The sequence below is a fragment of the Danio rerio genome, chromosome 25, assembly GCF_052040795.2.
Source record: "Danio rerio strain M-AB ecotype USA chromosome 25, GRCz13ab, whole genome shotgun sequence".
NCBI lineage: Eukaryota > Metazoa > Chordata > Actinopteri > Cypriniformes > Danionidae > Danio > Danio rerio.
This window is the reverse complement of record NC_141045.1, coordinates 16,390,990-16,417,005: the sequence shown is the minus strand read 5'-3', so window position 1 is coordinate 16,417,005 and position 26,016 is coordinate 16,390,990. Positions and strand designations below refer to the sequence as shown.

Below are 26,016 nucleotides of genomic sequence, written 5' to 3'. Positions count from 1 at the left end.
AGTTTCAGTAAACGTCATTCTCGCTCGAGAAAATGTATACAGTAAAGCTGTACTGGTTGTTAACATATCATATGAGAAGCACTTCTCACAAAGCATATACTTTATACACATAAATAATTCTGTATAAATGTTCATTACTAACGTTTCTATGAACAGGATTTGATTATCAACTGCAGATCAATCTTGTATAGATCTATAAAATATAACCTACAAAATAACCTACTGACGTCTACAATTACATAAAATAAATAAAAATGCAACATATGAACACATACAGGCTCTTACAGTCTCTGATTTGTTACAAATTACAGAAAAACTACACAGTATACATTTAGTCCTTATTTGGGTTCAAAAACGACACGCGACATATAGCCTACAGTCACTGTAAACCTCTCATCTATATCTTTATTCTTCACCAGCACATGTAACCTCTGTTAGAAAGTAATTCCATCATTCTGAGTTCATAATAGTCCAAAAGGTGATAGTTAAACGTGGCAGTTTGTTCATGATTGCATTTTCGTGAATCAGTCTTGCGTTTGTTCGTTTCTGATAGGGTCAGATGTCAGAAGCACTTCAATAATCAAATGCACAATATTATCATCAGCTTAAGAAGTTTATTTTAAATATAGATGCGCATCGAGCGCAAGCGAGAAAGTGATACCGCTCACGCTTTAGACAGCCATGTAAAAAACTACTGGGCAAAGGGCAGATTCTGCTCTTCTTCTTGGCTTTGTGGCTGTTCATCAAGATGATGACAAGGTTTGTTTGAGCTCGGGTCGAACCGAGATGACACAAAGCATTATAAGTCCTTCATTAATCATTAAAAAGACAACTAGGCTAAATTATTTAAAGGAATAAAGTAAAAAAAATAAATGTAAGTATATATTATTAAGTTTCCCAGAGATGGGTTGCTGCTGGAAGGCCATCCGCTACGTAAAAACTTGCTGGATAAGTTGGCGGTTCATTCCTCTGTGGCGACCCTGGATTAATAAAGGGACTAAGCTGACAAGAAAATGAATGAATGAATGAATATATTATTACGGTGTAATGTCTCGGCTGTGTTTTTAAAACATTGCGTTTCCTTTGTTTTTATTCTGGCTAGCTACATGAGCAAGCGAGTGACGTATCTATGTAAAACAATAGCGTTCAGCTGCACGTCTAGTTTCGGCTTTTGGTATGCTTTCGCTGGGCTAGTTACCCTTTGCAAAGGGTACCCAAAAAGTGGTAAGGTAGAGTTTGCTTTTAGGTACCTTTTGCCAGTAGAAACGGTCATAAAAGCGTATTGAACCGAACCGCACGTATCATACCACTCAGTGGAAACGGGCCATCAGACTATACATGTCCGTACCCAGGGGGGCTTTCAAGGGGTTTGAAAGACCCAGCCCTCTACTGACTAAGTCCAGAATTTGGCTGCTAAAAAAGCTCATTTGTGCCATTTTTGACCATATGCCTTCATAAATTGTGAAAAAAAAAAAAAAAAAACGATAGAAGGTGGCTTTAAGACAAATGTAATTTTTTATTATTCAAAATTAATTCTGACTGATAAGACAAATTCTGACTGAGGAAATGAGCCGGCCAGTTTGTTATTTGCCTATAGGCGGCGGTTTTTCATTTAAAACAAGTCTTAACAGACTCCGAATAGTTTTTTTGTTTTTAAATGATGGACGATAATAAACTTGTAATTTAAAAATAAGCACATTTTCACATTTCTTCTCATAACATTATTTATAAAATTGTAATAACCTACAGTTTATAAATAAACATATCATGATAAAATAGTATGGTAAGCACTTTGACAAAATCGTTGGCTATATTTTGCTGCATTAAAACGTATTATAATCACATCCAACAGGCTGAACCAGCAAAAAAAAATTTTTTAAATGTCACTATAATGCAGTATTTGAACCTCATAATTTATCAGAAAACATTAACAAAATAAAATGTTTTAAAATAAAACATTAACAAAATAAAATGAATGAACATGGCGAATAGCTGCAAAAAGGTCCACTTTTTGAGAAAAAAGAACCACCTCTTTCAATAGGCTGGCTACAAGTTTGCTATAGTTACTATAATAATAAAGACTTTAATAATTATCAAGAATTTACTTTTTGAATTGCTATGAAATGCACAGAAAAAGCAATAAAAATGCAAATATAAAAAGAATTATTTGTTTTATGAACTAAATGATATATTTGTTATGCACAATATTTGCATTTTGTATTTGATAAAAAATGTAAATAGTCTTTAGAGAAAAACATTTAAATAATTGAGTAATAATTAGTAATACTTTTAATAATGTTTGTTTTTACACAGAAAATAAAAATGTATTTATTATTGTCAAAAGCATGAATTATGTACAAAATAAAAAATAAACAATACTATAATGGTATTTCTCTAAAAATAATGGTTGGTAAATTGTAATTTATTATAATTACTAAAATAATAATAATAAATTATAATAATTAAACAATTATGAAAATAATAATAATTATTATTATTTTATTATTATGATATTTATTATTATTTTATTATTTATTACTATAATTACTATTGTTATTGCTATTATTTTATTTTGTTATTATTTTATTATTACATGTATTATTATTATTATTATTATTAATAATAATATCATTTTTTATTCTTCATTATTATTATTTATTTATTATTGTTATATTTATTATTATTTCTGTGTATTTATTATTATTTATTTATTTATTTATTTATTTATTTATTTATTTTTTATTATTATCGCCAAAACATTTATGTGTATATTTTATTACAATATAAATTATATTACATATAAATGTTTTCTATGTAAATTTTTTCAAAAGATGATAATGACGATGGTGATGATACATAAATTTTTATTATTAATAATAATAATAAAAGACTGATAAATTATTACTACAATTAGCCTTTAACAACAATGTTAATAATAATAAATAGTATCAATAGTATTATGATTATACAACAAGTATGTTTGCTTATTATTATTTGTTATCCCTTGTCACTTATAGCCACTTGCAAATTATTATTTGAATTTACCAAAGTCATGACTAACCACTGCTCTTAAGTGACCTCATTATTATTTAATAATAACCCTGATATTCCTTACTGCCCTCTACCTTTGCCTTCGATTCCAGTCTAATTTCCATCTCTCCTCTTTATCTCTCTCAGGTGAGAAGCCCTTCAACTGCAGATGGCCAAACTGTCAGAAGAAGTTTGCCAGGTCAGATGAGCTCGTCCGGCACCACAACATGCACCAGAGGAATCTGACCAAACTCCAGCTAACCATCTGAACCCTTGTCCCAAACACAGAAACGGCAGGAAATAATCTTGTTTTCCTTTAAGCGTTCAGGTCTTGGAGTTACAACACAAGACAAAGCTACTCTTTATCTGCATGTGCAGCGCCACCTAGAGGAACAAGCTCCAAACCTGGCCATGAAACACCATTACTGTGGTGCCAATAAACAACTGTGTTTCCAGTGAGAAAACATTATGTCCTTAAGGCAAGACACTGCAGGTCGATTGATTACATTAAAAATTCAAATGGTTTTTTTTATATCTTAAGTTTTCTAAAATGTAATGTTAAGATATGTAAACGAAGTATTATTTAATTAAATATGTGCTCATTTGCATATGCTTCTACACAGTATGTTTGGTAAAGTTTTTTTAAAAGTAGTATATTACAATCTTGAGTCACTTTTTTTTTTTTACAAAAAAGTAACTAAATGTGTTATTATATACATATAACTTGGTTATTTTAAAGGAAATTTATGAAAATAAAGTATGTGTATGCATTGTTTGTTTGCTTGAGTATAAGGTTATGACAGACTGTTTAGTGTAACTCCACCACAGATTGTAATATATTACATTTAAAAGTAACTTCAAACAACAATCTGAACATCGGATGAAGTGAAGATTAAAACTCTTGTTACATATTTGGGTCAAATTTTTTTTTACAGAGGGAATTTTGTGACTCTATTTAACACTCAGATGGGGGAAAATCATGTTTATTTGTAGAATAAAATGTAGAAAACCTTCAAAATTCAAATTAAAGTTGACAAAAGAAACACTTGAAGGGATATAGTTCATCCAAAAATACAAATTTACTCACAATTAATTCATAATCAAGTGGTGTTTGAGTTTCCTTTTTCTATTGAACATAAAAGAAGATCTTTTGAAAAATGTTAGAAACCTGTAACCATAGACTTCCATGGTAGGAAAAATAAATACCTTGAAAGTCAATGGTTACAGGTTTCCAGCATTTTTCGAAAGATCTTCTTTTTTTGTTTAACAGAAAATAAAAAAAATTGAGTATGTGTATGCATTGTTTGTTTGTTTGAGTATAAGGTTATGACAGGCTGCTTAGTGTAACTCCACCACAGACTGTAATATGTTACTTTTAAAAGTAACATTATACAACAATCTGAACATCGGATGAAGCCAAAATCAAAATTCTTGTAACATTTTTAGGTCATAGTTTTTTACAGAGGGAATTTAGTGAATTTATCGATCACTCAAGTGGGGTGAAATCTTTTTTATTTGTAGAATAAAATGTAGAAAACCCTCAGAATTCAAACTCAAGTTGACAGTAGAAACACTTGATGGGATACAGTTCACAAAAAATACAAATTTACTCACCGGTTATTCATAATCAAGTGGTTTATGACTTTCCTTTTTCTGTTGAACACAAAAGAAGATCTTTTGAAAAATATTAGAAACCTGTAACCATTGACTTCCATGGTATTTGTTTTACTACTGTGGAAGTCAATGGTTACAGGTTTCCAACATTTTTCAAAAGATTTATTTACTCATTTACTTCTTTTGTGTTCAACCTTTTAAAAAAAAGAAACTCAAACAGGTCTGTGACAAGTAATAATGACAGATTTTTTACTTTTGGATGAACTATCCCTTTAAGAGTGTGCTTTGGAAATTTCTATACACTAAACTGAAAAACAACACTTTATGAAAAGCCCAAATTCAAAACAGTACTTTTGGCTGCAGTGCCTTGCCTTAATGAGCTTTTACATTTATTTTGGGATGTGACATGTAATGTACCTAACATTTATTTAGTAGTTTTTAGACTAATTTATTGTTTGTTGTAAATTAAGAAGTAACAACAGCTGTAAAACTCGTCCTCAGATATTTGTCCTTGACATGCTGTATCTGGAATTGTGAAACTCATCCATGCTGTTTGTAAAAAACAAAATCCACTCTTTTTGACCTTACCAGTTTATTTATGAGTAGGTCACACTGGTTATGTGGCTGAGCGGTTGTGGTCAAGTTGTAAATATTAGTTTCAATCCTCAGCCAACACCAAAGCATAAATTAACAGGCAAAATTCTGTTCAAGGGAAAAGTGACTTGTATGAAAAATGGATGAAATGTGAAACATATTTGGATGGATTTTTTTTGTTTGTCAAATGATCTTTATTTGTATGTTTGTCATATATCTGTTATTGACTGTCAATGTTTTTATTTTTATTAAACTCTTGGCATTAACTTGACGCAATGTGATTCTACAGTTCAGCTCACAATTTAATTTTAAAGCAGCTTCAGTTTTATTTTATATGATTGTGGAATGGACATTGTAAATCTTACTAATAATTTGGTATACAATTGCAAACTATTTTCCCTCATGTGAATTTATTTTCTTTTTCAATTATTACCCAAATTATGTTTAATTACACAAATTTTTCACAGCATTTCCTATAATATTTTTTTCTTCTGGAGAAAATCTTTTTTTTTTTGGCTAGAGTAAAAGCTTTTAAAGTTTTTAATTAAGGGTTCATACACATTTTTACTACTAAAATTCCAGGATTTTTCCATAACTTTGTTTGCGACTTTCAAGTAAATTTTCATGACTTAATGTTTCATGTAATGTCTCTATACACTGTAAATAATAACGTTCAAATTTAGTACAGCATGTCATAAAACAAATCTATTTAGTTTGAATTTTATTTTATTATATATTATTATTCTATTTTATTTATATTGTATGTAAAAAAAATTTAAATAATACTTACACATGGCGGTATATTGCCACTGTGGCACCTCTGACATTGAGACTAATCTGAAGGAAAATTAACGAATGAATGCTTATGCAGCATTCATAATGTGAGACCACGTTTTTGGCCTAGGACAGAAAAGAAGTAAAGACAAATAACCTATATTCATGTTAACAGATATTTGTTTATTTGTTAAACTAATTTCTATGACCTTTCCAAAACTTTGTGAGGCTTTTTGTTTTTCCCAAAACTTTTTCAGACCTGGAAAATCCCATGTCAAAATTTCATGACTTTTCCAGGTTTTCCATGACCGTCTAAACCATGTTAATAATAATAAAAAAAAAAACTTTTAAAGCTCAATATTATTAGCCCCCTTAAGCAATATAATTTATTTTTGATTGTATACAGAACAAACCATCATCATACAATGATTTGCCTAATTATTCTAACTTGCAAAATTAACCTATTTTAATCTTTAAATTGCACTGCAAGCTGAATACGTGTCTTTAATAATATCTAGCAAAATACTACTGTCATCATGGCAAAGAGAAAAATAGATCAGCTATTTTAACTTAGTTATTAATGCTATTATGCTCAAAAAAAACTCCCCGTTTAACAGGAACTGGGGAAATAAATAGGCCTAAATGGTGGGCAATTAATTCAGAAGGGCTAACTGTAACTTTAACTGCGTATATAGCTACATTCTGAAAAAAAGTCTTCTCATTTGCTTAAATTTAAATGATCTCAATGGCAAAAAACAGTAACATTGCGATATTTTTTTACAATTTGACACAACTTTTCTGTCACTTTGTTTTATTTAACAAAGGCCTCCCTTCAAACCTACTCTTCACATCAAAACACCAATGGAATTGTACAACTATCTACTTTATCTTTATCTGAAGCCCAAGACGTGGTCTTCCAGCCTTTTCCATCTTAAACAATTTGCTAGGCCCCCAGCGCTGCGTAAATCAGCGAGCTTCTCCACCCGATTACTCATGCCGAAAAGTCCCGCTATATCTCACAAAGACAAGCGCTTAATCTCTGTCCTACATTCGGTCCGAGTGCCCTTTGAAGGCGAGGTGGCTGCGCAGGGGCGCAACTGCACATTTACTGATGGTTATGCGGCTTCAACTTTTGCGCCCCCCCTTCGATCAAACTATATTTTATAACAGGCAAGTGATAAAATGTGGACAATATTTCCGTCAATAAATTAAAGATATTTTTTCATAAAGATATCAATATGCTTCAAAAATACAGTTTCACATTTCTGAACACAACTGAAATAGTATGAAGTAGTAAAAGGTATAATTACATTAAGCATGTTAAGTCGCTTGACTAGCCTTGCTTTTGCTTTTTGTACTACATTTGTCAAAACAAAATGATAGACATGGGAGTCCTAAAGGGCAAAAGAACATTGCAATTACTTCTCACATGCATACTGTGAGAAGTGTAAGGTCTGTCTTTGCAAGAACAATTGACTGAAACTGCTAAAAGTTAAATAAAAAAGACTGTCAAATGTTTAGTGTAAAAAAAACAGAAACAAACTGTGTGAAATGTTCTATTTAATTGAAATGTTATGACTTTGTTTGTAGCTAAAATTAAAATAGTTTTGAGCTAAGAAGTTACCAAAAGGCCTGATGAATTAATATGATACATAATAAATTCATAAAAACATGTATATGGTATGAAAAATGGGGGGAGGGGTGGAATGATTTTTTAATTTAATAAAATACAATATTATACGCGTATAAAATGCTAAATAAACATTTTTAACAAAAAAATATATGTATTATTTGAAACTTTTAATATGGATAATTTCAAAAATAGTTTTGGCACAATGGCGCCCCCAGTGTTTAGCGCCCCTATGCGCCGCATATACTGCATACCCCCTTTTTGCGCCACTGTGGCTGCGTAGTGTAACTCTGCCATAGTTCACTTAATATGGACTAGAGTTGTGTTAGTTTCTATTCGATGTAAAAAAAAAATAGTGTAATTGAGGAGAAATGTAGCACAACAGGTGAGTTTTTTTTTCCATCACTGGTGAACAAGTAGTCAGTCAAACCGTCTAACTTATAAAGTATTTAAACATTTTGAAATATGCTAGCTGTTAAAAAAGGTCTTACCTGTAGTAAACAGTTCTTCACAGGCATCTTCACAGATAGAAGACATTTGTTTTTCTTATAATTTGTTGTAGGTAAATATCCACCTCATTCTTAGCGTTTTTTGTCTTCATTTTTTACGCTTTTCATTCACTTTATTTATTTATTTATTTTTTTAACGGAAGCGCGTTCGTTATCTGCACTGTAAACGTGCCTGGCTTCCGGTACCAACACTTTGTTGTGCTTTATATTGCAAACTGGTATATGTTATGCTATTTTATAGCTAGGCTACTAGCATTATACTCGTAATCTAATTTACCTGAAATACACTTTGTTGGGTTATTAACCTGAGTTCTAGCTAAATATTAAATTTCAATTCAATCCATCTTTATTTTTTATAGCCTATATTTTTATTAAATACAAGAATAAAAACATCACTGCATTGAAAATAAAATTAAATTAAAAAACAAATTAAGGAAGAAGAGGAAAAAACAACAACAAAAAAAAAACCAAAGCTTCAATCATTGTACAAAGTCTCAGTCATTAAGAAAAAAAGATTATCATCAGCGTTAAGAAATTTAAATTCATTTTTATTTCTATATCCACTTGTAAAGTGGTGAAGTATCGTTGACCTATGGAATGCTGTTTCCGGGTCCAAGCCGCTGCTCATTGGAATTTAGCTTTTTAGTCCTCTCACACATTAAAGTGAATTTTATATCACCACAAAAAAAAAATAAGTATAACTTTCTGGCCATCAGATGTTAGGCATGGATATATATATATATATATATATATATATATATATATATATATATATATATATATAGCGATCGTGATTTTCGTGAAGTATTGAGTAATTTTCAATGCTGAAAGTCCAAACACTGAAGAGCAAATCCATTGATACGCAGCTCCATAAGTCCAGAACCAAGCAACCCATTGGCAACAGTGGCAAGGACCAAACTTCACCAATTGACAAAAGTGAAAGAAAAAACCTCAAGAGAAACCAGGGTCACTTGGGCAAGACCATTTCTCCTCTCAAACGTCCTGTGCAGAGCTGCTGTCTAAATATGGACAACCCCAACCATTGGGTTACTTTTACAAATAAAATTTTTAACCCAATGCTTGGATTTGACCATTTAAGTATTTTACGTTTTGTCAGTTTAGTGGCTAATTTGTACAAATTTGTATGAGTTCAGTTGTACGAAAATGTATGATTTTAAAAAGGAGGTGTGGCACCCAACCCCGCCCCTAAACCCAACCATCATTGAGTGATGAGCAAATCGTACTAAATTGTACGAACGAGATTGTACGTATTCATACGAATTAGCCACTAAATCAAAAGTTTACGAATTGTAGTGAGATAACGTTGGATATTTTATACAATAAGGTATTCAAAGAATCAATATGTGCCATTTTTATAAAAAGAGCTGCACATGTCCGATCATGCTTTATTCATAAGTAAAACAACACAAAGCATGAATGTTTTCATGCAGTAACCTTATCCCAATAGGCGTCACAGTGCATGTTTTCCCAAAGACATTCGCTATTGGTGAATTGGGTTAACTAAATTGTCCGTAGTGTATGTGTGTGAATAAGTGTGTATGGGTGTTTCCCAGTGATGGGAAAATAAATGAGTGAATTATTACAAAATATTTGTCTTCTATTTTCTTTGTGTTAACATACAAAAAAAAGAAGCATCAAGGTGCTTTTAAAAGAAAGATGGATGTGATAGACTATTCCCACAGACTGATGCTTCAAACTGTTTGGTTTTACCATTGACTAGCATTATTGGGTTGTGGACCAGAGAATGGACAGAAAACATGATAGTCAAAGCCTGTGATTCTTGTTTTAATCTCAATATCTCGTTCTCTCTGTATATGTGCATGCTTTCATTTTCCCCTCAGTTGACTGTAAAAAAGGCATGCTAATCAGCAGCCTGTGTTTTGGCTCTGATACCACAAGATGAAAGAAACTCACACTCTCACTGAACTCTGTCTGTGATCCTTCCAAACGCTGATAAAAGTTTGACTCCAGTCTTCAGTCTTGAAGTTTTATGGGCATCTCAGGTCCGTCAAACTCTCAAAAGGAGCGTTAATTTGGTGAAGACATGCAGTGCTTGAAGAATGTCTTTAAAATAAAGCGTGTGTTGTTGCACGGCAGTCTTTTTAAATTTTGGCTCAATTTTTCCCTCAAAGAGAGTACTCAGAAAGCCTTCTTGGAAAGCTTAGAGCAATTCCATCCATCCTGTACCTTTTCCATAGAAGAATCTTTTGTGATTTTCCAAAATAAACAAAACTCCTTCGGATTTACTATCAAACGTATAAAGTTTTAGGCTTTAGGCTTGTATTGTCTAATATTTCAAATTAAATTATATTTGCATTAGTGCATCATATGATTTCAATTATATATATATATATATATATATATATATATATATATATATATATATATATATATATATATGCAGTTGAAGTCAGAATTATTAGCCCCCCTTTGAATTTTATTATATATATATTTTCCAAATGATGTGTAACAGAGCAGGGAATTTTTACAGTATAGCTGATAATAAAATATTCTTCTGGAGAAAGTTTTCTTATTTGTTTTATTTTGGCTAGAATAAAAGCAGTTTTACATTTTTAAAAAAAACATTTAAAGGTCAAAATAATTTGCTCCTTTAAGCTATATTTTTTCAATTGTCTACAGAATAAATCATCACTATACAATAACTTGCCTAATTACCCTAACCTGCCTAGTTAATCTAATTAACCTAGTTAATTAGCCTAGTTAACCTAGTTAGTTAGTTTAATGTCACTTTAAGCTGCATAAAAGTGACTTGAAAAATATCTAGTCAAATATTATTTACTGTCATCATGGTAAAGATAAACTAAATCAGTTATTTAAAATAAGTTTTTAAAACTATTATGTTTAGAAATGTGTTGGAAAAATCTGCTCTCCGTTAAACAGAAATTGCGGAAAAAAATAAATGGGGCTAATAATTCAGGGGGTTTAATAATTCTGACTTCAACTGTATAAATAAAATTCAGAAAATTACATAGAAATAAATAAATAACAAAAATGTGTATTTTGTTAAATAGTATTTTCACTATAACATGTATGATGTTTCTGAGTAATTTGCTAAATTACACGATAAATTATATCCCTAAAATATCATTCAAGATAAAGTAAAAAAAATCATTTTAATACGATTTATTTAAAATGCAATTTTGGCGGTTCATTCTGCTGTGGCGAACCCGGATAAATACAGGGACTAAGCCGACAAGAAAATGAATGAATGAAATGAAAATGCAATTTTTTTCCTGAAATTAAAATGATGAATGGTGAATTTTGTCTTTCTAATGTTACATGAATGACAACACAATGACAGCAAAAAACATAATTACAATAATAATATTAATAATGACATTTTTCCTGAGCACCAAAAATTCAGCTTTACTATTAAGGGAATGCAGTACAAAGCAATACAAAAACCTATTTGTCAATTTTCTGGTTACAATATTTTACAAAATGTTTATACTATTTCATAATAGTTTGTAATAATATTATTAGTTTTTGATAAATAAATGCAGTCTTGCTGTGAATAAACATTTGAACCACATTTTGGTAAAAAGAAACCAAGCAATACAAACATAAAAATAAAACAAAACAAAACAAAATATCTGAAAACTGAGTAATGTGTAATAACAATGAAATGACACAAGGAGAAAGTACTGAACTACTGAAACGTAAAATACTTAATTAAAAGGCTTTTCATATGGAGAATGAATTACATGAATTGCTCAGGTGTGATTTTTCACATCAACAGAGTGTAAAATTCTTGATGGTTCTGTGGGTCTCGTCTATCAAATCTAATCTTTAATTTGTATTTGAAATTGGATTTAAGTCAGGTGATTGGCTGGGCCATTTTTCAGCTTGATTTTCTTTCTCTGAAAGCATTTGATAGTTTCCTTTTGGATAATGGTCTTGCTTAAATGTCCACCCTAGCTTCATCTTCATCATCCTGGTAATGCAGATGTTGGACTGAATCAGTTAATATTCATTTACACTGAGGAAGGGCAGAGAGTTGCTGAAGACTACTGAGAGATTTCAGCTGCTGCGGCTTTCACTGCCTTTCTACACCTCCCTTTATTCATGTGTTCAGTACTTTTTTTACCTGTGCCATTTCATTTTATTACGCATAACTTAATTTGTAAACTAATTAGATTTGTTTTCTTTGCAAACATGGATTTCTTTGGTTGTTATCAACATCAGGGGAAAAAAATGGTGACGTGTTCAATACTATATTTGTTCATGTACATTTTAACAACTTGACATTTTAAGTTCTTTAATTTCAAGCAGTACATTATTCTCACAAATTCCAACTCAATAAGCATCTACAAAAAGTGACGAATTTTGGAGTAAACCTTGTCTCTTCGCAGAAAAGAGCTACAAGCATTGCTGACTGATAACACACCTGATGCTGAACTCAGAGCAGAGCAGCTGGTGGAGACCCTGGAGCTGCTGGATCAGTGCGGACGTTCATTCAGCGATAAGATAAGAGTGACGGACGACCCAAGCCAAGATCTCTGACCCTCAGCCTCACGTGTGCCTGTTTATCAGGCCATTACTGGATTAGATGTTCTCCGACGGTGAGGATGTGAGGGCTTATTGTGGTGTAATTCTTGCCATTTAGGATGACCATCACCTGAGTCTGTGTTTCTTCATGCTTTTAAGGGGTCAGTTCACTCAAAAACAAAAATTCTGTCATCATTCGTTCACCTGTTCCTTATTTAAGTTCCTAAAAGAAGATATTTTGAAGAATGTCAGAAACAGTCACAAAAGTGTTGCCTGTACATTCAAAGTCAACTGCTTTGTTTTCTAACATACTTTAAAATATCTTCTTTTGACTTCAGCAGAAAACATTAACTCATACAAAATTGGAATATCTTGAGGCAGAGTAAATAGTGAATATTTTTAAGAGAGCTATTTCTGTCATTCTGTCTTTTTTATTCTTATTCTGATAATGTTTCTGGAGATATAACTTAAATTATTTTGGCCATGTTGGTAGAGGAGATCACATGAAATATTCCAGAATAAGCATTATAAAATTGTAGTTTTATTCATTGATTTTCCTTCGACTTAGTCTTTATTTCAGAGGTCGCCACAGCAAAATGAACCACTAACTATTTCATAAGTTTTACACTGCAGATGCTCTTCTAGCCACAACCCAGTACTGGGAAACACCCATACACTTTCACATTCACACACACTCATACATTACAGCTAGTTTAGTTTAAAAAATTCACCTATAGCACATACCTTTGAATAGTGGAGGAAAACCACGCGAACACGGGAAAGCACCAAAACTCCACACAGAAATGCCAATTGACCCAGCTGGGACTTGAAGCGGCATGGCTGTGAGGCGATAGTGCCTCCCAATAATAGATTCTAAAGTTTATGATTGGAAAAGTGGAGCATAAACCAATCTCAGAAAAATTGCTTCTGGAAGTATTTTTGTATATTACTTAAATTATAGTTATTAATTTGCTATTACTATATCACTGCTTAATATGGAATCTTGTTTCTTTCATTGTAAACAAACGACACCTTGCATGTCTAGGCTAAGATGGAGGAGACATTGAAGATGAATCCAAAGAATCTTGATGAACACTGGGAGTCCTGCAAGAACGCTTTCTTTGACATTCCAGATGACTTTATTAATAAGTTATTTGAATCATTGCAAAGATGTACGGATGCAGTCCTCCAAGCTCGTGGGAGTCAATCATAATATTAATTATTTCTCCACTGCAGCATGACTTTATATTCTATACTGTACATTATTTCTGTTAAGAAATTGAAATTCTGACCCAGTTGCACAGTTTTGTGTTCATTTTTTGTAATTCTGACCTTATTTCTCAATTCTGTGTTTATATCTTGCAATTATGTCAATATTTCAGAATTCTGCATATTACGTTAACTTTCTTTTCTGCTACTGAAAGTCACAGTAGTGTTTTTAATAATATTTTTTATCCCGAAAACATATACAGTATATTTCATAACTCAAAACTCAGTAGTACATTATTATCCCCATTCTTTCCCCAGCAACTCAAGTAAACCTGAAAAACAAAGTGTATTCAAAGTTAAAAAAGTCACAGACATCTTCCAGAGCTGACAAAAGCAGTATGTGGAAGTATGTGTGTGTGTATTTGTGAAACCCTGCAGCTGATCCAGGCCCCTGGGGAGATTTTGTAATGGCGCTGGATGATATTCTGGAAGTGCAGGTCCTGGTACGGCTCTCTAGAGGCTGCATTCCATCAGTCCCAGTACAGATTCTTTCTCCTTCACCTTACTCTCACTCTCTCTATCACACACACACACACACACACACACACACACACACACACACACACACACACACACACACACACACACACACACACACACACACACACACACACACACACACACACACATACACACACACACACGCACACGCACACACACATACACAGAGAAAACACTTATTTTCTTTGTTGTGCAACAGCTCTTACTATCCGGCCACTGTCATCAGTCAAAACTCTGCTCTTCCTCAAGGCCTGTACAGTAATGAGGCTGAGATATCATTCTTGCTGCACTCTCTGTAGTAGTAGTAGTAGTGTACGTGTGTGTGTGTGTGTGTGTGTGTGTGTGTGTGTGTGTGTGTGTGTGTGTGTGTGTGTGTGTGTATGTTTAAGGATGACTTCTAGTTTTTATATTCATATTTCTGCAGGCATAAACACTGTTTTTATGCACTTGTCCATTTTGAGATTTTAGACTTTTTGGCCGTTTATGTAAAGTACACTGTTAAGTTTTTCCTCTGCTGTTCTTTATAAATTTGTGTATAGGGATTTAAATTAGAATGCAAAATTTTGAAAGCTGCCAACATAAAAAATGATGTAGTAATTTAAAGTCCCCATTTTGAATTTTGTTAGCGCACTTTGCTAGTTTTGTGGTGAGTACTTCATCTGTGCATGTCATTAAGACAAAAAAATGTTTGCCATGAAAATGCACTTCCAGGTCTTTTTTTTGTTAAATTGTCAGATTATATATATTTTAGCAAACAGGCGTGGCTAATATGATGAGGAGGAGTCTGTTAGGTTGTAATAACTCTCCTCTTGTAATAACTCTAATAACATTTTTCTCAATCTTACTGAATTAACTGCCTCTTTACAACGTTCAGTCAGCTCGCAGTAGAAAAAACAAGCCACGCCTACCATTTTCTCATTTAATCCGCATGTTAAGTCGTGAGGTATAGGTGACGTATGAAATGCTGTTTCCAGGTCCAAGCCGATACGAGTAAATATTTGTGTATGGAAACTTTTTAGTCGTATCACACTGTAAAGTGAGTATATATATATATATATATATATATATATATATATATATATATATATATATATATATATATATGATCAAGATTTTTGTAAGTATTATATCACGTTTAAAATTTTTTATTATTATCATTTGATGAGTTTCCCCATACAGTTTGATATAGCACGTGGTCCCGGAAGCCACTTTGCGTGACATAACAGTTAAGAATCTGATATTCCGTTTCTCTAAGGAACTGCGTCACAATATGAAAAAAATAATGGTCGCAGCTTCCGGTTCATGGGTACATAAAAGTGAATACTATTGTGTTTTTGAACCATACTATAGGTAATGGGGCTGTGCGATTTGGGATAAATATCTAATTGGGATTTTTTTGACAGATATTGCGATTGGGATTGAATTTTTTTAGTCAAGATTCAGTCCATTCAGTCTAGTTCAGTATTATTGCCTCTTATGGTTAAAATGCAGTGTGTTAGTTTAAAAAAAGAAACTGAAAAGATATTAACTTACTTCAACATTTATTCAAATTTAATATTAAGAATATTTTTTATTTTTCTCTAGAGCACATAAAATGACCTTTCATTCAAGTTCAACTCAAATTAGGGAAATAATGTAGCTTATTTTACAAACAAAAAATAATAATAATGGTAAAAATACAGAACACTCAAGGCTGATAAGAAGCAGATTGAAAAGTTCTCTTTGGGCAAAATGAAAGTTTGCTCACTCAACTGGTTAGTAAAGACTATCACACACAGATTGCAATCCCGCATTTGCTCTGGGTGTGGGTAATGAAATAATACATATATATTCCAAATCACTGCCTCTTTAATTAATTGCACAGCCCTAATACTGAAGTACTTGAATTAATCTGCTGAGTTGCTTCTATAGTTGCTAACACAACAACTACAGCAATATAACCAAATAATCCGTTTTACAACTGCAGGGTATATTATACTATGATACAGCACAGTTTACTGTAGTAAAAACTACAGCAATAATTGATAGAGTTTGTACTATCGCTAAACTTAATATAACAGTATGATGTAGCATTCATTTACAAAGTGTTGTAAATACCATATTATTTACAATTTAATATTCTTTATTATAGTATGATTCGAGAACATATTTATTTTAAATCGCAATATTATATTTTCATTTTCAAAAATTTGTTTTTTTCTCCTGAACTGAGCATTAGATCTTCACTTCAGCAACAACTCAAAAAAGAAATTCACCAAATCTCCTCTAATATATCAAAAATTAAACAAGAAACTGACTTCATGCATTATTTAGATGTTTGTGTCAGAAATTTATGAAAATTAGCACATTTTTAGCTGAGTAATGTATAATTTACATATTTAAACAAGCTTTTGAAAAACTCATAAGACAAAAAATGTGTGTGAATAAGACATAAGACATAATGGTGTGAATTTCCAAACTACTTCAATTTCCCTTTTTAATACTTTATGACAAACCAAAACTGCCTTGAGTAGGAAAAACTGTGATCTAACTGAGATATTATGTTGACATGAAATTTTAAGCTCAGTCTCAGACTCTCTAATTCCACTAAACTGGGCCAAATGTAAGAAGTCAGTATACAGGTTTTAAATGAGATTGACAAAAGAGAATTCAAAGCCGTTCCACAATAATCTTCCACAATCTGTCTTTATACTTAATTTTTTCATTGCCATAAGGTGCTTTGTGTGGTGAGACGCAATGGCTCAAATTAGACACCTGGATCTTGGATTTCCGAGAACCTGATATATTTTATGAGGGACGAAAGTTTCAAATGTGATTGACACATGAGGTCATACTTATTTATTTAATATGAGAAAATGTCTGACAAGAATTCTGGACTTAGTGTACAAGGACCTGACCTTACCTCTGCCCTCTTATTGTTAATCCAGATTATGATCTACACCTGCACTACAGCAAGAAACATTCACTGCCACTAAAGCTGACTGACATAAGAAAGCAAACTCGAGCAGCATGATGAAGAGTCTGGCAGGAGGATTGTTCTTCAGCAGCGATGCTAAAGCCATCAGGTTACTCTCCATCTGACATGTATCTGTGGACTGAACAGAGGACAGGTTGTTTAGAGATCTTCTACTGTCCTCTTCAAACACCAGCCCCATGCCTCTATAACTCATGGCTGGATGTGAAAGTGGCCAATGAAGGACCTGCTCTGATTTAAAGCCCTCTTAAAATTCCCTCTTCTGGAAGATGGGAAGTCTCGGCACGAGCGGCTGGTCTTTCTCAATGCCAGATCTGCATGTTTCAATGAACTAGTCACTGAAGAGGAATTTTCAAATTAGTGCTTTTTTTCAAGGCAACTAGCCAATATATTTCAGTAAGTAATGTCGTTCTAGTGTCAAATATTTTTACTGACCATTGACATCTTAAATTTTATGAAAAAATCCCACAATGACTATTGTGCTTTAATGCAAAACTTCTTTATGTTTAAGTATTAAAGATAAGAACTCTATTAATAGTAAAGAATGACAAAACAATTCAAGTAAGTGTATTTCAATAGTAAATGAACAGTGGCAATAGTAACAATTCACAAAATCACAAACAATAGCTGAAAAAAAATGAGGGACTAAAATACGAACAAGGCAATCAGAGACTAACAGATCTAAGGAAATCTAAAGAACAAATTAGAAAAAAGACATGTGACGTGACCTGTGAAGGCAAATTCTCTGGCTTATGTTGATCCAAGAGGGCTATGGAGGAGCCCATGGAGAAGGTTAAGACAGGTATGACAACATCAAAGAGACAGAGAGATGGTCAATCCAGAATCCAAGAGTCAGACAGCCACAGAGCAAGGGTGACAACAAGGATCAAGGTGGACCAAGGTAGAGATACAGGAAAGGAGGAGTCTAATTATACCAGAGGGATGTAGGGACAAGTTGCAGCAGGCAGAAAAGAGTCCTGAGGTGGAGGCAGGAAGATGACTGACCAAGGCATAGCTGTTGGGATGAGGTGAGACTGAGGTGAAGTCCAGGTCTTGAGTAGATATAAGGGAACCAGAGCTGGGCAAAAGCAGAGGAGACTTGGGAGACAAAGGAAACCGAACTAGGCAGAAACAGTGAACACTTGGGAGAAAAAGGAAACAGAACTGGGCAGAAACAGAGGAAGGTTGGGAGACAAAAAAAAAAAACAGAACTGGGCAGAACCAGTGGAGACTTGGAAGACAAAGGAAACACACCTGGGCAGAACCAGAGGAGACTTGGAAGACAAAGGAAAAACACCTGGGCAGAACCAGAGGAAAAATGGAGACAAAGAAAACAGAACTAGGCAGAACCACAAGAAGGGGTTCCAGTTCTACCAGAAAGACTTTAGAAGGCAGATAAACGTTTGAACATTTATTGTGAATTGTTTGCATGAATGAGAGTTTGTTACAGTCCTTTCATAAAGTTCTTTGGTGTAAGCCCCGTCTATACTGCAGAACTCTGGATGAGCTGGCAGATCCTGCCTGAAGATGAAGGCAGGGTGAAGCCGACCCCCTGAGTGGAGACGAGGTCAACCTGGTGGTGGTGGTGATGGGGAGAATGGAGGGAAACTTCTGCAACGTCACCTGAATACAGTGAAACAGATTGTTTAGATGAGCTTATATACATGGCTTGCTTGGTTGTTATAGGCTGACGAGATAATTATTATGAATGACGTGACACCTCAGTCTTCCTGGTAGAACTTCGCTAAAGCTTTCATAGACAAAGAAAGGAAAGCTGGGCAGAGCCAGCAGAGACTGCATGTGGGATGATAGGGAGATGGGCATAACCAGTAGAGGTTTAGGAGATGCAGGAGAGCTGGTGGAACCAGTGAAGATTCAGGGGATGAAGAAAGGAGTGCTGGGCACAACCAGAAGAGGCTCAGATGGTGAAGGTGTGTTGGGCGTATCCCGTGTAAACTTGGCAGTCAAAGTAGGAGAGCTCGGCAGAACCAGTTGAGACTCAGGAGACAAAAGAGAGCTAGGCAGAGCCAGTGTAGACTTTCGAGATGATGGGGAGCTGGGGAAAACCATCAAAGACTCTGGAGATGAAGGGTAAGAGTTGGCTTGAACCAGCAAAGAGGCTGCGGATAAAGGAAGGGCAGCTGGGCAGAACCAGAGGAGATTCTGGGAAGGAGAAGATGGGCAGAACAAGTAGAGATTCAGGGGATGAAGGAAACAATGGAGACTAGAGAAAATGAAAGCTAGACAGAACCAGTGTAGTCTTGGGGGTTGATGGAGAGCTGGAAAAAACCAGCAAAGACTCTAAGGATAAAGGATGAGAATTGGCTGGAACGAATGGGATGAAGGAATAGCTGCTGGGCAAAACTAGCAAACAATCAAGGGATAAAAAAGAGCTGGATGGGACCAGTGGAGAGGGGAAAACTAGAATATTAAACTATCCCAATATACAGTGCATCCAGAAAGTATTGAGCTTTACTTTTTCCACATTTTTATGTTCCAGCCTTATTCCAAAATTGGTTAAATTCACTTATTTCCTTAAAGTTCTACACACAATACCAAATATTCACAATGTGAAAAAAGAGCCTTTGCTCAATACTTTGATGCACTTTTGCCAGCAATTACAGCCTCAAGTATTTTTGAATATGATGCCACAAGCTTGGCACACCTGTATTTGGGATTTTTTGCCCATTCCTCTTTGCAGTACCTCTCAAGCTCAGGTTGGATGGGAAGCGACAGTATACAGCCATCTTCAGATCTGTCCAGAGATGTTCAATAGGATTTAGGCAAGGGCTCTGGCTGAGCCACTCAATGACATTCACCGAGATGTTGAGCAGCAACCCCATTGATATTTTGGAGGTGTGCTGTGGGTCATTGTCCTGCTGGAAGATGAACCTCAGTCTGAGGTCAAGGGCACTCTGAAGCAGGTTTTCATCCAGGATGTCACTGTACATTGCTGCTTTCATCTTTCCCTTTATCCTGACAAGTCTTCTGGTTCCTGCTGCTGAAAAACATCCTCCCAGCATGATGCTGCCACCAGCATGCTTCACTGGGATTGTATTAGCCTGGTGATGAGCGGTGCCTGGTTTTCTCGAAACGTAACGCCTGGCATTCACTCTAAAGAGTTCAATTTTAGTCTCATCAGACCAGAGAGTTTTGCTTCTTATAGTCTGAGAGTCCTTCAGATGCCTTTTGGCAAATTCCAGTCGGTGAGTGGCTTCGGTCTGGCCACTCTACTATACATTTCTGATTGGTGGATTACTGCACAGATGGTTGTTCTTCTGTAAGATGCTCCTCTCTCCACAGAGTACGCTGGAGCTCAGACAGAGTGACCATCGTGTTATTGATCACCGCCCTGACTAAGGCTCTTCTACCCTGATCACACAGCTTAGATGACTGGCCAGCTCTCGGAAGAGTCCTGGTGGTTCCAAACATCTTCCACTTATGGATGATGGAGGCCACTGTGCTCATTGGAACTTTCAGAGCAGCCGAAATGTTTCTGTAACCTTCCCCAGCCTTGTGCCTTGAGACAGTCCTGTCTCAGAGGTCTACAGACAATTTTTTTGTCTTCATGCTTGGTTTGTGCTTTGTCATGCATTGTCAACCCTGGGACTTTATATAGACAGGTGCATGCCTTTTTAAATCATGTCCAATCAACTAAATTTACCACAGGTGAACTCCAATTAAGCTGCTGAAACATCTTAAGAATGATCAGTGGAAATAGAATGTACCTGAGCGAAATGTACTTGAATGTACTTATGTACAGTACAAGATATTTATTTTTTAGGCTTTTTATTTTGAATAATTTTCCAACAATTTAAAAAAAATCAGTTGTCTCATTGTCATTATGGGGTATTGTGTAGAATTTTGAGGAAATAAATGAATTTAATCCATTTTGGAATAAGGCTGTAACATAAAAAAATGTGGAAAAAGTGAAGTGCTATGAATACTTTCTGGATGCACAGTATGCCAATCTACTCACTCTCATCTCTACAAGGACAATACATGCTGTTGTCATCTCATGTTCCTGGTCGGACATGTGTTGAGGCTTGGGGTCAAGGGCAATGACAGGATCTATCAGGTAACAATTTTCAGAGACGATACTTTTTTGCTATATTTAAAACAAATTGACCACATTTACATATGTATTTGAATCAATTGTTTTATAGGTTAAAAGATACATCAAGACTGCACACAAATTAAAAGGTCCAATTGCAAAGAGGGAAAAAGCAATTGGTTAAAGACAGTACTTAAAGCTAGTTGAAGGTAATGAGTAAGTGGTCTGCATGCTTGAAGCTTCTCTCAAATACCTCAGGGAACTCAGAGACCAAAGTAAATATAGGATGTTGAGCTCATCCAGCACTCCCAGTAGCAGCCAAAGTTCATTACCATCTCCTTTATTTGTCATGGCTAATTTGGGAGAAGGAACAATACTTAGTTTAACAGGGTAAACAGTTGTGTCATCAAGATGATGAAACTCGGAAGAGGCATTTCCACAAAGCGATATCATCTTGAGCAAATATGATGATTTGCACTGAAAAATGAAACGTAGTTCATAAGGCCAGTAGATGAATATCTCTGAGCATCTGTTATTGATGGGACGCTTGTTTGTGTTGAATGAAGTCATTTCTGCCCACACAACACTTCACAGCCATGAATCACACGACTAAAGGACATTATGTTTGTTTAAAGTTTCATGTTTATTCGGCTTGCAATATTTTTGGTTAACAGTTTTTTTTCATGATTAGCTGTTCTGGTGACTGGTGATTAGGTGTTCTGGTGATTATTATATGTTTAAAGAGAAATGTTAAAAAGTAACATCTGAGAAGGAATAATGACACTGAATAAAACTATAGTATACAACTTTGGTGTTTCTGTGTGGAGTTTTCCATATGTTCTCATGGTTTTCCTCCGAGTGTTCAGATTTCCCCAACAGCCCAAGACATTCGGTACAGGTGAATTCAATAAACTAAATTGGCCGTTGTGTATGTGTGTGAATGAGTGTGTATGGATGTTTTCCAGTACTGGGTTGGAGCTGAAAGGGCATCTGCATATGCTGGATAAGTTGGCTTTTCATTTCGCAGTAGGGACCCCTGATGAATAAAGAGACTAAGCCAAAGGAAATGAATGAATACACAATTATACACACATTATTTTAAATATATGTGAATAAGAGTACATCTAAACAAAATACTGGAATTTAAGATATAAACAAAAATACAACAAATACAAAACCAGATATTTAAATATAAACTAACTACATAAACATGAAAAAATAAAATAAATCAAATACATAATACGTTATATGCTCCAATTTAAATAAATATTTATATTAATTTACTCATTCAATTTCTTTTTGGCTTAGTCTCTTTATTAGACAGGGGTCACCACAGAGGGATGTACCGCCAACTTATCCAGCATATGTTTTATGCAGCAGAAAAAAAAAAAATCTTAGTAACCCAACAAAATCCTCCTTAAGCACCTAAAGACCTCCACTTTTGAGGAAGCGCTTGGAAGACCTAAAAAATCTAGTCTAGTGGTGAAAACATATTTTGCTTGGCAAAACATGGCAAAAACATATTTTGCTTGGCACCAAAAAACAGGAAATAAAAAACCTTTTTCCACAGGACAATAAGTTATCCTAACGAACACGGGAGAATTATAACCTTTGACCATTTCGCATGAGACACGGTGGTGATATATTACTTTATAGAGGAAACTGATATCTCGACTTACATTATACAAGTGTAATTCCAGCCACAACACCACATAACAGTGAAAGGAAGACGAGCGCATTCTTGTGGCCATTTAATGTACAACGAGTAGCGAGACAAACGTACAGTATTTGTTTTGTTGTGTACGGCAAGCCGTAACATTAACTATTAGCGATTTTAGACCCTCTTTTTCATTTAGTACAAAAACTTATTAATGAACTGCTAGTGCTTATTTTAGGTACTAGTTAGTAACTTTTAAAATATTCATTAGATACTGTTCCTGTAATAAATTACTTAGTTAATCATCATAATAAGTTAATTGTTTTATAACTGGTTTTACTGTATATGAGTTGACAAGTTTGTTTGATGTAATGTAAGTTACAATCACTATATAACTAATACAATTAAGGTAACCATTAATTTATTTTAGTGTACATTTACTTACATTTTAGTTGAATCAAATGAACTTTTCTAGTCACCTCTAGTCAAAAATATTTCTTAAAAAAATATTTCTCCAATTTCTGTTTAACAGAAGGAAGATTTTTCTCAACACATTTCTAAACATAAATAGTTTGTTCTGTAGATTACTAAAAAAATTCACCTTAAAATTTTTTTTTTCAAACTACTTTTATTCTAGTCGAAATAAAACAAATAAGACTTTCTCCAGAAGAAAATATATTATCAGACATACTGTGAAAATGTCCTTGCTCTGTTAAACATAATTTGGGAAATATTAAAAAAAAGAAAAAAATCTAAGGGGCTAATAATTCTGACTTGAACTGTATATGCTAGTAGGCCTATTACTGATTAGCTAGCTAGTATGTATTTAAGAAACACTCATATTTAAAAAATAACTGGAAATGTTTATTTTTGTTTTACAAGTTACATTTTTAACTGAACTACTTCTCATATTAGCAAAAATTTAGCATATATTTTACAGTTTTTCTCACAACACTAGTGCATTTTTGCACAACAGTTAATGCATTTCTCAAAACAATTAGTACAAACTGCAAAACCTAGCTGATAACCTGCAAAAGCGCGTCACATACTCAAAATGGATAGTTTATTCCTCAAAAGCGAGTATTCATGTCAATCAAAGTGTCAGTATCATCAAAATGAAAAGTCCTGACACCATTGTTTATGAACAAGATAGTCAAATGGCTTTGTCATGTTTTCATTATGACTTTTACTCTCTACATTTTTTAAATGCAAAAAAAGTCTGATTTTGGTGACACTTCCTGAAAATGCTCAAGACAGCACTGTATGCTAATCGCACAGCCATTTGAAAACTACAGTAAAGTTAGACATCACTGCATTGAGTTAGAGTTATCTGAGTACAAGACACTGAATATGTATGTTTCACATTTTTACTGCAGATGCTCTTTGCAATCCTAATTTATTCCCAGCATTGTGCAAAAGAATAAACACACACTTATTTGCAACAAACATAAACTCCCTTTAGGTAGAGCTGTGCATAACTGTAAACAGTATTGCAGTACAAATTGGAACTGAGCCTACAACATACACAGGTCTGTAAATCATCCATCAAATTGTTCAATTTTAAAGACATTTTCAGGAAAACAAAGATTTAAATTTGTTTTATAAAATTTGCTAGACAGATTTTGACAACTAGTTCAACATTTTTGTATGTAATGGCTCAAGTAATGAAATGAGGACTATTAGTTTTATATGGAATGACTATTCAGCATTTACAAGTTTAGTTAATTTTGACTGACATGACATAAGCATATGATAATGTTATAAACAGCAGAGAGTTGTATGAAAGCAATTGATGCATGTCCAAAAGCATTAGCAATTTGTTGAAAAGAATGAGAAACTGCTACTAGGATGTGCACAAATGACTAATTGTTTTGAGAAATGCATTACCTGTTGTGCAAATGTAAATAGTGTAGTGAAAAATGCACCAAAGCGACTGAGAAAAACTGTAATCGTGTCCGTTTATGAATGAGTAGTAATTAATAAATAATAAATAGAATGTAATGAAGTACTTAAAGAATAAGCACTAATAGTTTTTTTGTGTTATTTAAAGCAAAAAATAATTGTCTCTAAAAAAAAAGGTACTAGTGGTGACGATAAAAAAAATACTAGTACGTTGTAGCGATCAAATGTTAAAATGGCCTGCCATATGTTGTGGCAGGTCATTATGAGCTGTCTGTCTCTATGGAATTCAAATAAAGTTCAGTGTCTTACTGCGCAGATTGATGATGTCAGCTGCCAGACTTTCACTTAAGTTAAATACATCACATTCTTGTAAAAACAGCTGGATTTAAACAATAGATGATTGTGTGAATGCTGCAAACCTGGTTCGTGTTGGTGGACTGTATTAACTAAAATGTACATTTTATAGCAAGCTTTTTTAACATTTCATACATTTTAACATTTAATCTAGGCCTATGGTACTTCATTTTTAGATTCTAGTTTCTTTGACTTTAAGTTAGTATAATTAATTATCTGCTAGTGCTTATTCATTACTAGCTGTTTATTAGTTACTAATAGTCATTAGATATACTTGTAGGCAACTTGTTCATTTGATACTAATGCTATTTGTTGTCATTGTCTTTTATCGGAATTTGTCATTTAATTATTAAATATTCAATTGTGACTATACATATTTAGTACACTGTAAAAACCCAACAATCAACTTTATGAAATGAAATAAGTGTCGTTAGCTCAAAATTTACTGAAAGTTCTACTTATTTGAAAAGAGTTTTGAACTCACTGCTGAAGATAATGAGTTAATTAAATACCTCATTACTTCAACTTAAATAGAGTAAGTTCACAGTACTCATATAGATAAGTTTTTAACTGAAATGGCAATTGGTTTACTTAAACGGTTTGAGTTGCTGTAACTTATTGGGT

The 26,016-nt window shown here is 33.7% G+C and overlaps 2 protein-coding genes across 15 annotated transcripts in view; both read left to right on the top strand.

Moving 5' to 3' along the window:
- The window catches only part of wt1a (WT1 transcription factor a), a 37,940-nt gene extending 32,431 nt beyond the window's left edge, over positions 1-5,509 (top strand). For 2 of the 14 annotated variants that reach the window (XR_015525529.1, XR_015525525.1), the window contains exons 9-10: positions 3,178-3,500; positions 5,008-5,509. Coding sequence is in view for 2 of the 14 variants with exons in the window: in XM_087310299.1 (XP_087166425.1) it covers positions 3,178-3,299 (122 nt within the window). In the remaining 12 variants the exon portion in view is untranslated. Of the gene's footprint in view, positions 1-3,177 lie in introns of all 14 variants that reach the window. The other 12 variants (XR_015525528.1, XR_015525523.1, XR_015525527.1 and 9 more) reach the window with 9 other exon arrangements.
- The window catches only part of LOC147830838 (uncharacterized), a 688,366-nt gene that overhangs the window by 626,751 nt on the left and 35,599 nt on the right, over positions 1-26,016 (top strand). The gene's annotated exons all lie outside the window — the stretch shown is intronic.